Source organism: Ambystoma mexicanum, chromosome 11, assembly GCF_040938575.1.
Source record: "Ambystoma mexicanum isolate Mex_15411 chromosome 11, UKY_AmexF1_1, whole genome shotgun sequence".
In the NCBI taxonomy this organism is placed as follows: Eukaryota; Metazoa; Chordata; class Amphibia; order Caudata; family Ambystomatidae; genus Ambystoma; species Ambystoma mexicanum.
Window position 1 is genome coordinate 1320658693 of NC_090934.1, and position 16819 is coordinate 1320675511.

Consider the following 16819-nt stretch of genomic DNA (forward strand, 5'->3'; position numbering starts at 1 on the left):
AGGGAGACGTCAAAGCGAAACCAGTGCTCACCTAGAATTGCAGAAGATCCCGGACGAAGACACGGTCTGAATGCAGAGACTTTGATCGAAGACTCTTGTTGCAAAAGTCGCCAGAAAAGGGAACCCCAGGAACCACCTGAGCCTGGACAGGAGCATTTTCAAACTTTTTTCTTTGTCTTAACATTTAATCCGTCCTGGCCACTGAACTAACCTTGACATTTCACTTACTTTGTTCTTCCTCCGTTCATTATTTTGCCCCCACAGTATGAAGATTCCCTAATAATAATAAAAAAACTTTAATGTTGGGTTTTCTTATGTCTGATCAGTTAACTCTTGTCCCATGCGACAGTATTCAAATTAAAATGGTAAGATTAATATTCTATTCCATTTTGCCTTGGTTTACCATTTTGTTTTGCAGTAATTATTTCTGACCTATAGATGTTGTAATGTGTTCATTGTGTTTAATTTTAAGGTAATAGAATTTGCCTAACGGTGGCCTTTCATAGCGGTGCATTTTGATTGCTAGTGGCATAGTGACTGTTATTTTGTAGAAATAAATTTCATTTAATTCTTTTTTTCTTTTTAACCTTGCAAGCAAAGAGGCAAAATTAAATGTATTTTACTTAAATAAAAAAAAAAAAACGGTACCATGTTTTAAAATGCGCTAGACAGTCTACATTGGAGGCGAGAGGGTGGGCATAGCTGGGATGGTGAAATCAATAGCAACACATGACTTCTTTGAAACATAATTACTCGTCTCCTACCTGCAATGTGTGTAGTTTCATATTTTACTGACTAATGTTGCATAAATCTTTTTTTTTTCGCAGCTATTCTTGGAATGCATAATTTATTAGCTAACACGCAGTTTTCCGGCTCGGTCAGCAGCAGTAATGGCATCAGCAGAGACTATTCTGGTGAGTATTGATACCTGAATTTGCATCGAAGAATGTGTTTAGATTGTTTCACCAGTTATCGCACATGTGAACCTTCCCTATTGCATTTTATTTGAGAATGTTATGTGTGGAGAATGAAGATTAAGAAAAATGATCCTCCCAAACCTTTACTAGAAAGGGAGGAATTCATGGCTTCACTCTGAGCCAAAAGATTCGAACAATATAGTGAACTTTGAATGAAACTGTAAATCTTGACGTTGTCGATAAATTGCTAGTAAATGTAGGTGATTTAATTGAAGTAATTCAATGTTAAATGTAGGAGTGTATGTTCCGAGAGCATAACCAAGTAATTCCTAATTTTTTGAAGAAACTTATCAAGAAGTATGTATACAATGGTTGAATTGCCAGAGATTTCCATTGGGGCCTTTCATAATCTTTCCACAAAACATTAACAAATGCATTTTTTTAAAAGCACATTCTGACAAAGCTCCACGTTTGGGCCAGAGTGTGGTTTTGGAGATCAGTGGTGCTTGGGAGTGGTTATACGAATTGTCTGCTGTGCCCCTTCCCACAAAACTACCACCAGGAGGTCTGGGGAAGGGGACCTTCACATTGGCCCTACTCCTGGCCCTTTAAATCATTCCATACGTGAGGCAAAGACAGCCACCCGGCCCATGTCAGCTGGGTATTGCTAGTGAGCGATTAGGAATTGCTGTGTCGAGTTCTCGAGGAGATTTTGTTAATGTTGGCAGAGCAATTACTGACCCCACTGCTCATGTGCGTGAGACTTCAAAGGTGGCCAACAAGCCTATTACGAACATGGTATGTGTTGCGGAATGGGAAATTGTTTAACGCACACAAGTCTTTACCGCTTGGCCTATACCAAGTAAAGAACAATTACTTATCACACGTGCAGCTCATAGATAACCACTCATTCCATGGGAGGATATGGGACACTTTAAAAGCCAGGGGAATGTGATAGTGGGTGTTTGGAGTAGCGAAGCAACAGGTCTTGGAGAGCCAGGGGTGCAGAGACCTGAAGGCTCAGGTGGAGAAAGCGGTGCGGAAAGAGTTGAAGGAAGGTGTAGATCGAGGAGGCAGAGGTAGCAGTTTTGAGAAGGAAGAGAATATCAAGGAGAAGGAAAAAACATAAATGGTTGGAGGAGGGCAATAACGAGAAATTGCATGGCACAGGTCTGTCGAATGAAACCTTGAAGGTGGTAGAGTGCAAAGAAAGTTAAGAAAAGAGGACTAGACTGGGGGTTGGAGGGCGGAGAGAGAACCACAAAGTGAAGATGGAGACAGACACTGGTAAAGAACAGGAGGATAAGCAAGGTAGACTTATCCCTAGTTGGAGGAGAAAAAAAGAAAACCAGGCAGAAACGTGGTGGACATTCCCTTCAGGTGCAGGACCAGTAACACTAAGTGAGACGCCCTTGTTGTCTGAGGAAGTGTGAAAAGGAAGAAGCATGTAGCCAAATTCATTGGCAATAAGGGGGGGGGGGGGTTGGGACAAGGAGAAAAGTGAGTGCACATATAAACTAACGGAATTATTTTTGTTTTTTTTATATTCCTAATACAGGGAAGAGCAATGTTCTTTTTATCACAAAAGAACATACAAAAAATGAGATTCGACTTTGAACTGAGCCTCTTATAATGGGGTGAGTTTGAGTGACAGTCTGACCAGGTTGTGGAGGGTGAGTAAATGGAACAGTCACCGTGGCAATACATGGGTTGACCTGCATAGATGAAGGACAATTGGCATTCGACTTAGGCGGTATGGCCATCTGTTAGGGATGTGACCATGATGGATGAAGTGCAGAGAGAGTGCAGTACAGAGGCAGATTGGAGGCAAGGGAAACATTTTAGCTTGAAGGCAGATGAGGTCGGTTGTTTTTACATAAGTTGCTGTTTGTGACAGAACTTTGAAAAGCCCACCTTAGGTGAACAGGATGAAACCTTTTAGTTTAGGCCTGAGCCATACAAAGGTTTGGTAGAATGGCGAGCAGCCAGGCTCATTCTAAGGAGGCAGGAGGGTGTTGGGTAAGATTATCATAGCCATGATAAATCTTCCTGATTTGTCAAACCCAGAACTTTTCGCTTTTACTGGTGGATTATTTTTCCTTATACCTCAGTGGGAGACTTTTTCCACACTCACAGAATCTTTTACTCTTTTTATGGGTGTTATTTTTAAGGCTCTCCATACTGTCTTTTAAAAGTTATCCTCTTTTGACAACGTTTTGGCAATAAGTGCCTATTGTTACTGGGTTGCCCTAGTGGCTGTCCTTTTAGCTTTCCCTGGCTAACCTTAAGAGAACTACAGTACTCCTACGTCCCGTCCCCTTTCCTCCATACTTATGGGACATCTCTCCGTCCTGTGGGACGGGACCGGAGCACTTTGTAAAAAGCATCCAGATTTTTCCAAAAATGTGTCCTTCCTCTTTCCTGCGCGGGGCCCGGCACGCGGCCGTAACTCCGCCCACCTTGGCTCCGCCCTGCGCATCGCCCCTCAGTCCTTTTCTCTGCTCGATCGGGGCCGGACGCACTTGCATCCTCGGAAGATTTTCTTCCCTGTTTTCCTCTCTGGCTCTCGCTAGCGTTCGTCATAGTCTGTCTTTTAAATTAGACTTTCCCGACTGCTCTTCGTGTCATCGTCGCTTCGCAAGGGCGGATCCCCCTCCTCTTTCTTTTGAGTGTTTGGGTCCGGAACACCGCTGGGACTCCTGTTTTTACTGTGACTCCCTTTCGGTCCGGGCTCTTCAACGTCGGTTGGAACGGTGGGAGGAGGTATTCCGACGCGCTCCTCCATCTCATTTGCAGGTGTTCATCGACGAGAAGAAGAAACGCCCGGTAAGTTCTTTCGTTTTCAGAGCACCCCGGCCGGGGGATACCTTCCCGGGTTCCTCTCGGGCCGGGAGGGGCGTTGATCGCTCTGTCACCGGGGTTCGCCCTGAGGTGCCTGTCGGGCCTAATTATTCTACCAGAGTTTTCTCCGAGGGTCTCCGTAAGGGTCCTGTATACACCGGAGTAACTTCCGAGGCCCCTCATGTGGGGGCTGTGTGTAGACCCAGTACTGCTGAGTCACAGGGTACCGGAGCTTGCTCTGAGGCCTCTTTCGGCTTCCCTTAAAAATAAGAGCGGGGTGCGCCCGAGGCCTTGGTTGGGCTTGCGTTTACTGGATGTTTGAGGCCCGTGCCGATAAGGCTATTACCGGGCCTAGGCCCGAGGTCCCTCGTACAGAGGTTAAGGCTACCAGCAGTTCTGAGGGGCCGGTCAGGGCCCTGTTGGTGAAAGCGGTTTCTCACCGTTCCCGCTCTTGTGGTGATACCAGATCTGTTGAGGGGGCAAAGAAGCAAGGTTCTTCTTTTACCGGCAGTGCCGAGGTCCTTCCTTCGAAGGCTCAGTTGGTGGTTGGTATGTCGCAGAAACATTACAGGCCTCATAGTACCAGCTCTGCTGAGGTCCCTTATGTTAAGGCTAAAATTAAGACTCCTGATCCATCGACGGGGACCCCTGCCTCACCACCTCACGTGCCGCAGTTCCCCTCAGATGAAGACAAAATGGCGGCCGTTCCTGCTACGACCACGGCGGCCATTTTGGATACTACCCCTACAACTACGCCATCGGCCTCTTGTGTAGGGTTTGGTCCCTTGGGTGAACATAAGGTCACTTGTGCGTATCCTTACCGGCCCGTTTATGATTGGAACGCCCGGATGCCTCTTCCGCACAATGTTTCGTGCCTGCAGGGGCGGCCCCTTTGATTTATGTGGATACGTCGGCGGAGGGCCCGGTGTGGCACCCTTCTCCGTTACGTCCCTGGAATTGCCCACCTCATGAGAGGCCTCCTCAGGTTCCGAAGCAATCTCCTGAGGACACTTTTTTCGGTAAATTTCAAGCGCTTATGCGCACCGACCCATGAGGGAGTATTTCAAAGGGCTTTTTAAGGAAATGTGTCCACCAGCGCCTCCGGGTGCACCCGTTCCTCTGGTGGTTCCGCCAATGCCTCCTTTGCCTGTGGTGCCTGCCCCTGCTCTTCCACCTTTGCCACTGTTGTCCCCAGTGGACAAGGCAGTGCCTGACACGGTTCAGCAGGATCCTGACCTGTCGGATGACCCTCAAGGCGAGCAGGACAACGAGGACCTCCCCCGCTCTGTTAGAGCTTTTCATGACCGGGTACTGGACATGATGAATTTCTTAGATGTCCCGGTTCCCGAGGCACCTGCTCCACAGAAGGGCGTGCTTTCTGGGGCGTTCACCCTGTCTCCTTTGGAGCGTACCAGCCTTTTAATGCAGAAGGATGTTTTGGCTGAGGTCCGAAGAGTCTGGGAGAAGCCACACTCAGGACTTTTCGTCAATAAAAAGATTGACGCGAGGTACAGGCTGCACTCTTCGGAGGAAGTGGCCTTGCCGTCTTGTCCGCCTCCCTCCTCCACAGTGGTGGCTGCGGCCACGTTGCAGTCCAGACCTGCAGCATCCTCTTCCGCGACGGCTACTCAGGTCTTGGGAAAGGAGGACAAGCTCCTGGACTCCCTAGGGAGGAAAATCTTTGCCAATTCGGCTTTGCAACTCAGGCAGGCCAATGCCGAATTGATTTTGGCGGGAGCTAACATGCGGATGTGGAAAGGTCTGTCGGAGTTTGAGGAGTATATTCCAGTCGAGAAGTTGGAAGATTTCAGAGGTGGCCTTTCCGATGCCAGGGTCTTGGCCCAGGATCTCCTGGAGCCTGCAGCTCATCACGTAGACACCTCGGCTCGGGGTTGATACCTCGAGGCAAGCGTGGTTGCATGCCACCAAGTTTTCAAAGGAAGTGCAAGACAAAGTTTTGGACCTTCCATTCGATGGTAAGGAGCTTTTTCATTCTTCTACTGATGTAGAGCTCACCAAAACCAAGGATAGCACTCAGACGGCTAAATCATTGTCTGTTCTGGTTAAAGCTCCTTTCAAACCTCAGACCGTTATCGCAGAGTCGACCTTCTTCTGGTTTCAGGGGCTTCCTCGACCGCAAATAGCGCAGAGTGGACACTCCTGCGGGAAATGACCGCCGTAGACAACAGCATACGCGGTATTTCTCCCGCTCCTCAGCCTCCTCATCAGGTTCAGGTGGCACCGCCACCGATAAACCTGCCAAATGAGGTTTTTCCGTGCTCGCACGAGACCCCGGTGGGAGGACGCATCGTGTCTCATTGGGAGGCGTGGCAGACCATCACAGAAGACAGATGGATCTTGTCAGTCGCTCGGGCGGGCTTCCGCTTACCTTTACCCCCTACCCCACTCCTCAACCCTCCTTTTCAGCTGTCGGGCTCACCCTCCCTCAAGGCCGAGGTTCAGAAACTTCTGCTCCTCAGAGCTGTGGAACCCGTTCCCCTTGAGGAGCGAGGGGAGGGCTTCTACTCCCGGCTGTTTACGGTGCCCAAACCCAACCAGGCTGGCCTGCGCACCATCCTAGACCTTTCCCAGTTTAATCGTTCCTTACCCCAAGAGAAATTCAAGATGATAACGCCCGGCCAGATTCGCTCCTCGTTGCAGGCGGGCGATTGGCTCAGCGTGGTGGACCTTCAGGATGCGTACATGCATATCCTGATTTGGGCTCCACACAGGAGGTACCTCCGTTTCTCTTTGGGAGGGGAGCACTTCCAGTTTCGGGTGCTTCCTTTTGGCCTCAGTTCGGCGCCGCATGTCTTCACGAAGATGTCGGTGATTGCGGCCTATCTTCGTCTTCAGGGTATCCATTTGTATCCTTATTTGGACGATTGGCTTCTACGCAGCCCTTGTCCGCTGGCGGCAGCGGGCAACCTCCAGTCTCTCCTTCAGCTCCTGTTCCATCTTGGGCTGTCGGTGAACTGGCGGAAATCCTCCATGACGGTCTCTCGGGACCTGATTTTTCTGGGTTTTCGTTGGAACACGATCGACTGCAGAGTATACCTGACCGGGGACAGAATGGCGGATCTGTTGGCCACGTGTCAGATGTTTGCGCAGTCGGAGAGCATGTCAGCCTGGTGGTTCCAGAGGCTTCTGGGCCTCATGGCCTCGTGTGTGCTGGCTCTTCCTCTTGCTCGTCTCAAAATGAGACAGACCCAGATGGCCCTTCGGAAATTCATGGCGTCAGGCAGTAGACCCAGACTCCATGCGGATAATGATTCCGGATTCCATGAGAGTAGACCTGGACTGGTGGTCATCTCTCAGCAATCTGTCGGGGGGGCGCGGGGTTTCAGGACCCGGTCCCTATGGTGATGGACTCCTCCCTCCTAGGGTGGGGTGCGACGTTAGATCTCCTTCAGGTCTCGGACCTCTGGTCGCCTCAGGACAAGCTCCTGCACATAAACCATTTGGAGCTTCTGTCGATTTCTTGGCGTTCAGACCGGTCATTGCCAACCGAGTGGTCCGCATAAGAACGGACAATGTGGTGTCAATGTATTACATCAACAAGCGGGGGGAACAAAGTCCCCCCCCCCCCCTTCTCGTGGACCTGTCCATCCAGATTTGGGAGTGGGCCGTGCTTCATGGTGTCTGGCTGCTTGCAGTGCACATACCGGGCCAGCTGAATGTCACAGCAGATGCCCTCAGCCCTCAGCCAGCGGACAGTGGTCAGCTACGAGTGGGAGTTGAAAGCAGAGGTCCTCAGGGATTTTCTCGCGCTGGGGCAGACCGCAGGTGGACCTCTTCGCGACCAAAAAGAAGCTTCCTCTGTATGCCTCCAGAGGGGGGCTGGGAGCATCCTCTCTGGGGGATGCTCTAGAGATTCCATGGCACAACATGAGAGCTTACGCCTTCCCGCCTCTGCCTCTAGTTTACCGGGCAATTTGGAAGTTGAAGAACTCTGTGAACTGTTCTCTTCTACTGATAGCCCTGTGGTGGCCGGCCAGGTTTTTGAAGTGGGAGAATGGAAGACCAGGCTCCCGCCCTTCCCCTCTCGCGCTTGGCCTAAAGGATCACGGCCCAGGCACCCGCCACGAGAAGAGTTTGCCCATCTACCAGACGACCAAATGCCCTGGTACAGGAACATACGGATGTGTCCATCTGCCTGCCCAGCAGCCCGCCCGGTCCATGCCGACACCTGCGGCACGGATCAACTAGACTAAAATCTACACGTCGTTCGAGATGTCATGACGACCTAGCCAACGGTCAGCACACATGTGCAAATATACACACCGGACACTCCCGCACCAATCTACACGAAGAATATACTCAGTGCTATGACGTAGGCGACAGACATACTCACGGACGTGCATCTTTATTATTTTCCACATAGGCTCTCAAAATGCAGAAACGCAAGACACATCATGAACCATCTAAAGAGCTTGCTTACGCTTCTCCTAAAACCAGGTGCCATAATGAGAAATATAACGAAGACACGATACTGGGGATAAGACAATATGATACTATAACCTAAAGCGCCTGTGCACCAAACGGTTCCACCTATACACCAGGCCTAAGTAGGCCGCAAGCAAGAGCTTCCATGGACGTTAAAAGAACAAGAGTCAGGTTGCTGATCCTGCAGAATTAGCCCGGCGAAAGCAGACGGCCAAGGTCGCAATGTTGCAAACCCACATTCCGAAAGCAGACAATCAAGGGCTCGATGTTGCAACCTCGCACGCCGCACACCAACGTCAGTCACACCTGCAAATTAAACCAGGCACACAGTGGAAAAACAATATTAATTGTGCAGAATTCTGCCTCAAACACGGTCCCACCTCACGTGACCAAGCCGAACCTGACAGGATGCCAAGGCCAGAAAAGGCGTCTGGATCCCTCGTTACAAGACACAGGCAGATACAATTAAAAGGCTCAATGGACATCTGCGACAGTGGGAGTAGTCGGCCTTCCAGCTTATGAATAAGTCCTCACATTGTCTGCACGTACTCATAGTGAAACATTGTTGCAATACAGGTGCACCGAGAGCTGGGAACAGCGATGATCCCAGACTGGGAGGCTCGCAAGCGCACCAATCAGAGCATGGGGCTCTTATCACTGACGCCATTAACCTTAACCAATCATCAGGGGTCTTCATGTAACAATTCTCATGTATCTTATTGTAGGGACAACCCAGATATATCACCTGACTAACCCTTGACCACTAACACTGTTCTCTATACGTATGCTATACTAACCCTACCACTCGAGCAACCAATTAAGAGTGGCGATAGGTTTTTTGCTAACTTTCCAAGGTGACGCAAGTAGCGCGTCATACTAAGGTAAAAAGGGCCTGCGAGCCCCACGATTGTGTGTCAGGACGGACGCGTACGATCCTTGACCCATCCCTGCCGTTTTTGTTTAATAAACAGCAGAGTCACCTTGCTTCTTGCGTGTGTCTCATACTCTATCTCTTTTGGGATATACGGGAGGAGTTGGGGCCTCCCTGCCCGGAGGTCTGCGGACGGCCCGGCCGACCCCGGCAGAACTTCCCCCCGACATTTTGGTTCTCAGAACTCCAACACCTGTCAGTTTATCCGACGATCAGGTTACCGGTAACTCCCGATCTTCTCCACCAGGGGGAGCAGCAGCTGTGGCACCCCTCCCCACAATCGCTCAGCTTGGCGGCTTGGTGTCTGAATTCAGGTCTTTAGAGCACCTGAATTTGTCTGCGGATAACATGCGCATTATCCAGGCAGCCAGAAAACCTTCGACCAGATCTCAGTACAAGAGTAAATGGCTCAGGTTCTGTCATTGGTGTCTAGAGAAGAAATTGGATCTAAGGGGGGGGGCCACGGTTGACGTGGTGTTAGTCCTTTGTCCTCCCTAGCAGAGTCAGGGGTTCATGTTCTGTCATGCAGGACTTACCTGTTAGCGGTCTCTGCTCATCTCTCTACGGATCAGTGTTCGTACTCTGGCTAACCCAGTGGTAAAGAGGCATTTTGCTGGTTAACACGCCTTTACCCTCCAGGTCGTAATCCGCACCCGCCATGGGACCTGAATGTTGTCCTGACGGCGCTGTGCCATAAACCCTTTGAGCCAATGGCTAATGTGGACCTCAATACTTGTCTTGGAAAGTGTCCTTTTTGGTCGCCGTCACCTCGGCAAGGAGAGTGAGTGAGCTCCAGGCATTGTCGGTGGAGCATCATTTCTTGGTCTTTCACAAGGACAAGGTAGTCCTTCGAACTAATCCGGCTTTTCTGCCGAAGGTGGTGACCGAATTCCATTTGAATCAATCGATTTCCCTACCTGTCTTTTTTTCTGAACCCCGTCTCTAAGGCGGAGAGGGTTCTACACTGTCTTGATGTCCGAAGAGCTCTCAAGTTCTACCTGGATAGGACTTCTGAGATTAGAAGTTCTTAACTTTTTGTGACTTTCGGGAAACCCTCAAGGCAAACGGGCACCTAGGGCAACTATATCTAGGTGGATTGCCGCCTGTATCACGGAGTCTTTCACTGTCCAAAAGCTGAAACCTCCTAAAGGTATTCATGCACACCTGGTGCGGGGCAAGGCAGCTGCAGTTGCTTTTCAGAAGTATGTTCCCTGGGAGTCCATCGCTTGGGCAGCTACTTGGGCCTCTCCAGTTGGGTCAGGCTGTGCTGAAGAACCTTTTTCAGTAAGGGGTATTTCCATCCACCCGTAGGTCCTGTAAGGAGTGCTTGGGAATCTCCCATAAGTATGGAGGAAAGGGGACGGGACGTAGGAGTATTAACAGGTTACTCACCATAGTGACCACCTTACTCCTAGTCCATAGTCCCCTTTCCTCCATACGTCCGCACGCCGTCCCCTCTAATAAATTGGTAATGGGTCTCTGACCTGGCAAAGAAAAGGATTGAGGGGCGATGCGCGGGGCGGAGCCAAGGTGGGCGGGGTTACGGCCGCGTGCCGGGCCCCGTGCAGGAAAGAGAGGAAGGACACATTTTTGGAAAAATGTGGATGCTTTTTACAAAGTGCTCTGGTCCCGTCCCACAGGATGGAGAGATGTCCCATAAGTATGGAGGAAAGGGGACTATGGACTAGGAGGAAGGTGGTCACTACGGTGAGTAACCTGTTAATTCCCAAGGGTAGAAATGATCTTTGGATCCCTTTGACATTTTATTAGGTGAGACCAGCACCCCCCACCTTATGTGGAGTGCTGGGGAGATACGGAGTATCCCCTTTCTCGTTTTAAATTTAACATTTATGTTAGAAGGACAAACTTATCTTTAATGACTGGTGGCAGTGAACCTTTTTATTCAGTGCACCTTTACCGTGGGCTGTTTGTACAGGAAAAAGAAGAAAGCCTTGCCTAGAGCCTTCCCTGTGATCCTTTCTGCAAATGTCCTTTCAGTGTCCTGGACAATGAATGCAGTGCCTGGTTTTTGCCTACAGATCCAGAAGTCCTGCTGCACAAACATCTGTGCTGAGGTACTGTGCTGGCTTGGGTATTTGCTTACCTTAAGTCTCTTGTGATTCCTGTGTAGTTTTGGGGTATTTTCTGTGATTGGGGGCTGGGGGGGGGGGGGTCTCGTCCAGTTCACCCAGACCCACTGCTGGAATCCTCCTAGGGTGTCTTCTCTGAAGTCTCTGGACCCTCAACTAACTTCAAACAAGTAAGTATTTTTCTTTAAACAGTCTTCCTCTGGAACTCTGACTTTGCCTGCAACTGAGCCCTATCTCACCCTGCCCACAGCTGGCTCCTAGACCACTACGGTCCTTCTTCTGCCCATGAGAGAACTCATGTACTAGAATTGGGAAGGGCTGGATACTTATGGGGTCTGCCTTGAAAAGCAAGTGTCGACACATTTACTTGTAAATGAGTTGGTTGGTAACTTTAAACTCTTGAGTGAATAGTTACAAAAAGATATTTACCTTGGAGATGTTTTGCCATTCTGAAAAGTGTATATACAGGATTTACTTTCCTTGGATACACTGTGTGCCGCCTTTAAGTATTGTCAATGTCTTATTTTCCGTAGAAACTGTCTCGCCATTCTCACTGAAAGTAGATTCAGGTTAACTTGCTCACCTGTGAATTGGGTTCCCTTCTTCCCAAAAGTAATGCTGCTGGTTTCACTTTATTATTCCTGTTAAGATAATTGTAAAAGTGTCCCCAATTGGGTCTTGCTTCCCCTGACTTGCTGTTAACCTGTCTAGAATAAGGGTCATACTTGCCTTTTTAGGTTGCTGGGGGCTCCTGACGACAAAAGTGCATATGTTTTACTTACCTTGATCATAACTGTGTTATGCTAAAATACGTTATTGCTTCCCTTAGCCTGTGAACTGAAAAACAACTGTAATTGAATATTAGACCCCAAGGTCCAACTCCACTAGAATAACTGTTATCCTGAATCAGAGTTACATTTTACTGGTACTAGCATAATTGTTCGACTATTCAGCAAACTATACTGTCCAGTTGACTTACTATGTCATTTCTTGCTGAGCGTCACATTGCAACTGATAGGGTCTGCTGCCCTGATATTACTGAAAGTAATCTAGAAGTAACTATTGGTTGTCACTTCCCTAGAACTACTGTCCCACATGTTTTCATTGTGCAATAGTTACATTTTAACTTTCAGCACATTACAAAGTAAAATTCAATTTTTTAAACAAAAATAAATCCAATCTAAATAAATTATGCCTCATCAGCAATACAAGGTACATTTAAGCACATATACATTACCAAAATATAAAACCATCAAATTGTGACACCTAGTAAATTTACTCAAATATAAAATCTAAACCTCTTTTGGGCCTCTTTCCATATTACAAATGCCGCTGCTGAAATAATTATAGACTCTGCGCTCACTTGCATTGACCAGAATTTATCTTAGTGATGTCCTTAATATGTGACACATAATAAATATAACCTTTTATAATAGCAGTCTTTTAAAAATATATCTGTCAGTATGTGGCGGCTAGTCTCCATCCACAGTAGTATGACCTCGGCGGCAAGTACTTTAATCAAATTGTTTTTTTTTGCCATTTGCTAACATACTACATTGTCGGTAGAAGATTAAATTGTAAATAAATTATGAAGCGTTTTTTTGACTCCATAGGGCAGGTCTTGGTCAGGTAGCTACATAGTTTGTAAATGGGGAAACTCTGAAGGAATTCATTGTAGCTTCTCTTTCTATGGAGGATATCGATAGTTTAGCCCTGTCGCACAACTTTGACTTCTTTTTAATTATCTTTTCAAAATTTGGCTCTGTATAAAAAATGTCAATCTCTAGGTCTAATTCATCACAATATTTATAAGTAGAATATTTCAATTCTACAATCCTTTTTTTTACCTGTTCATCTTTTTTCCCAGAGGTTTTAATAATTTATTTGAATTTTGATTTGTTAGCAGGACTTTAGCACAGAGTAAAGCTCTCTGTACTTGCCACGAGACCCTCAATGACATCGGCACAAATCCTTATTGGAGTGCCTCAACCAGGGCTGAATTTGGGAGGTTCATGATAGTACATAGGATCCTAGACTAAGCAAAAAAGCACCAAGCACACCTATTCAAAAATAAGTTTAGTTTACTTCTAAAATATGTAGATGCATTCAGTATTCATGTAAAAGTACTTTAGATACAGGGGAGAAGTGTTCAGCCTTGGTATCTAGGCTGGGAAATATAACGAGAGAAAGATTTCCTAGGTCGGAAACCTGCATCCCCTGCACAATAAGGCAGATGCCTGAATGTGTATTTGGATTTGAAGGTTGGTCCGCTGTTGCAGACTTCAATGTAGGAGCTACTAACCAGGCCTTTGTCTTTTTCTAAACAATGTTTGTTAAGATTTAGACGTTTGTGACCTCATGAACGCAAGTTAAAAGAAAACATTTTTTGTATTGTTTTTGTATTGTATTTATTTTGTTTATATAGCGCTTTACTCCAAAGCGCTGAACATTTTAACAACTTGATACATATAACATTATAACAGTTGAAGCAAATTACAATTATGAATCAGTTCAACAAAACAGTAAGAGCAATTAAACTGAAGGGAACAGGGAAAGTAGTGCAGTAGAACTGAGAGGGAGGGGTGAGGAGGAGAAGGATGAGGGAACGGAAGGGGAAAGGGTGAGAGTAGGCTGGTGGGGGAGCAGATGATCAAGGTGAAAAAGATAAAGGACGGAGGGAAAGCAAGAAGGGGTTTCAAGGTGAGGAATGGAGAAGGAGTTCATTAAGGGAAGTGCAGAATGAGGATAAGGTAGGAATAAAGCGGATTGAGAGAGAGCTAAGGAGTTCCAGTGTAGGGAGGCTAGGAGCTGGAAGGAGTGGAAATGGGAGGGGGCACAAGGGGATGGAGAACTGTGAGCAGGAAGTGGTCTGCAGAACAAAGGGAGTGGGAGGGAGTGTAGAAAGAGAGGAGGGAGGAGAGATGAGGGTGAGCAAGATCATGAAGAGATTTAAAGACTAAGCAGCTAAAATGAAATTTTAGTTGGGAGTGAAAAGGAAGCCAGCCCAGGGAGGCAGAGATGGAGTCACGGGAGGTAAGGAGGCAGAGGGTACGGACAGCAGAATGGTAGATTGATTCGGGGGGGCGAGATGAGCAGTAGGTAGTCCAAAGAGGAGCAGTAGTAGAAGAGGCGAGTGAAGATGAGGGAGGAGATTAAAAGTTTAGTAGCATGGAAAGTGAGAGAGGGGCGGAATTTGCAAATATTGAAGAGGTGGTAGCGACAGGCACGAGAGGTGAGGGAGATATGGTGGGGGAAAAGAGGAGTCCAAGTGAGTGCCTAGGTTGCGAGCGTGGACAGAGATGGGAAGATTAGAAGGAGGAAAGTGAATGAAAGGTGGAGGAGAGGGAGGGGGAAGAGAGTTGGTGGGGAAGAACACGACTTCAGTCTTGTCAGTGTTGAGGGAGAGAAAGCAGGAAGACATCCAGTTCTTTATGGCAGTAAGACCAGAAGAGTTTCGGGTGGAGGTCGGTAGAGAAGGAAAGGAAGAGCGGAGTATCGTCAGCATGGAAATGGTGGGAAATGCCAAACAAGGAGATAACGGGGGCAAAGAGGGATGTGTAGAGTGAGAAAAGGACTTAATTAAGCAAATCGATTTTTACAACTTAGAACACATTTAAATATAAGATGTCTCAACTTATAGCTCATCAACTCAAGAATAGATTCATCACATTGAAAAACTAACAAATTACATCAAGTGGCTCATTGCCATTATGTTTGACAACTTTTTACATCAAGTAGACTCCATGCACCTAAAAGTTGGACCCGCTTCTGCTGGTATTTAAACACAGGAGAGACTGCTGATTTTCTGATGATAATGAGTTTTCACCTGATTCTTGATAATATAGGTTTGTTGGTCTGATACATACACCAAGAGATTGATGGTAGACAGTGTCAAAATCATATTTAATGATAGATATGTAATGCTTACCAATATGGTACTAGTCATGATGTTCTACTATGGGCTTGCTGATATTCAAATCCTTGTGTCCTCAAAGTCGGTCAGAGGCACCAGTGGAACCTGTCGAGGTAAGTACTTTATTAATGACCTCGTTTGAATATAACTCATCTGGCAAGTCAACGTAACTCTAGAATGTGCTGATACACCTACCATTTGGAGTGGGACACAGCATACCCGATCTCCAGATTACAGAGTGATTATAGACCAGGTTCAATTCCTCATTGCTCGAACCGTCTGGAAATCTGTCAATTTCTGTACTAAATGATAGCTAATGCTTGGTTCTAAGAATAAGACAAAGGGTAATGTATTTAGGTCACTTATCCCTGATATCGGGTAGATATCAACAGGTTTGTGGGGATGTCATTTTACAATTGGTTTCTCATTATCACACAGAGGTTTCTCCTAATCATTGACTGTGTTTTGCGGTATACTTGTTTGAGTTCCGCCACCAAAGGGTCATACATGAGTTCTACCCTGGTGCCATTATGATTTACCATTGTATTGCTGTTTTCCCCTACTACAAGATAGCCTATAGCAAATCATATATTCCTTCGTTTCCCTAATGTTGCTTCCAGGTACTCCCTGTGGGGGTTCTGAGTCCATGTTTAGGGAAGTGAAGGGGCGCCTTCCTCTGCCACGGGCAAAAAGCGAGGGTGGCAAATGATGTCTTGGTGTTCCCCAAAGAGAGGGGGGTGGGTTTCTGGACCTGAATCTGTATAACTAGGCCGCACGGAGTGGTGATGCCTCACCTGAGGGAGCAGGTAGACCATCACTAGGTGGGTCTGGATAATTAATTCCTTCGACCAACAATCGTGGGGACAGGCTGTGGGCACCAAAGAATAGGATCCAGCGTAGGAGCACTCCATACTGAGGTAATATGGCATTTTTGGTTGAAGGACCCGGGGACGCAAGGGGATTACGTCTTGGCCCTCGCCATTGAGTCATATTTAGGCTCCAAGAGTGAGACAACACGTCCCGAATTTGGATAGGTTTCAGACTCTGTTTGAGGCTGGCTTGACAAGAGTTGGACAGTTACGGAAGAATGGACAGCTTACCCCTATTTTGGAATTGGAAGAAGCCATGGGAATTAGGACTCAGTCTGTGTGCTCGTATTTATAATTGAAGTGGGTGATTGCGGGAGGGTAGGTGCAAGGCAGAGGTACAGCGGGAACTGACCCCCTCCCCCCCCGCCCCATGGAGTAAATTCTGGATTCCCATTCCGAAATGAAGGGGTTGATCTGTTATATGGCGCCCTGGTAGAGGCAAGTAAAGGGAGCACGGATAGATTACGTGGAAGGTGGAAAAGAGTCTTTGGGTTTGAGCTGGATGGGGCACTATGGCACAGATGTGCAGGAGAGCTTTTTCGATTGTGTGCCAGTATAAGCTCCATGATCTCAAGTTGTTACACCGGTGGCAGTATGACCCAGAAGATGTTTGTAGGGATGTGTCCACTCTGCTGGCATGGATGTGGGGTGCAGCAGATTATTGGCACATGTGGTGGGGCTGTACTAAGGTTCAGGCTTATTGGGAGGAGGTTCTGGCATGGATAAAGCAGATAGATGGTGTGTCCCAAAAAAACAGACACCGCTACTGGTACTGTTTGGCCTCGAGGAGATTGAGGGCGATTATCGGAGTT

The 16819-nt window shown here is 47.5% G+C and overlaps 1 protein-coding gene across 2 annotated transcripts in view; it reads left to right on the forward strand.

Annotated features, from left to right (window-relative positions):
- LOC138504373 (tropomodulin-3-like) overlaps positions 1-16819 on the forward strand; it is a 419121-nt gene that overhangs the window by 243401 nt on the left and 158901 nt on the right. For both annotated transcript variants that reach the window (XM_069624833.1, XM_069624832.1), the window contains exon 5: positions 828-914. In XM_069624833.1, the coding sequence (XP_069480934.1) occupies positions 828-914 (87 nt within the window). The remainder of the gene's footprint in view (positions 1-827; positions 915-16819) is intronic.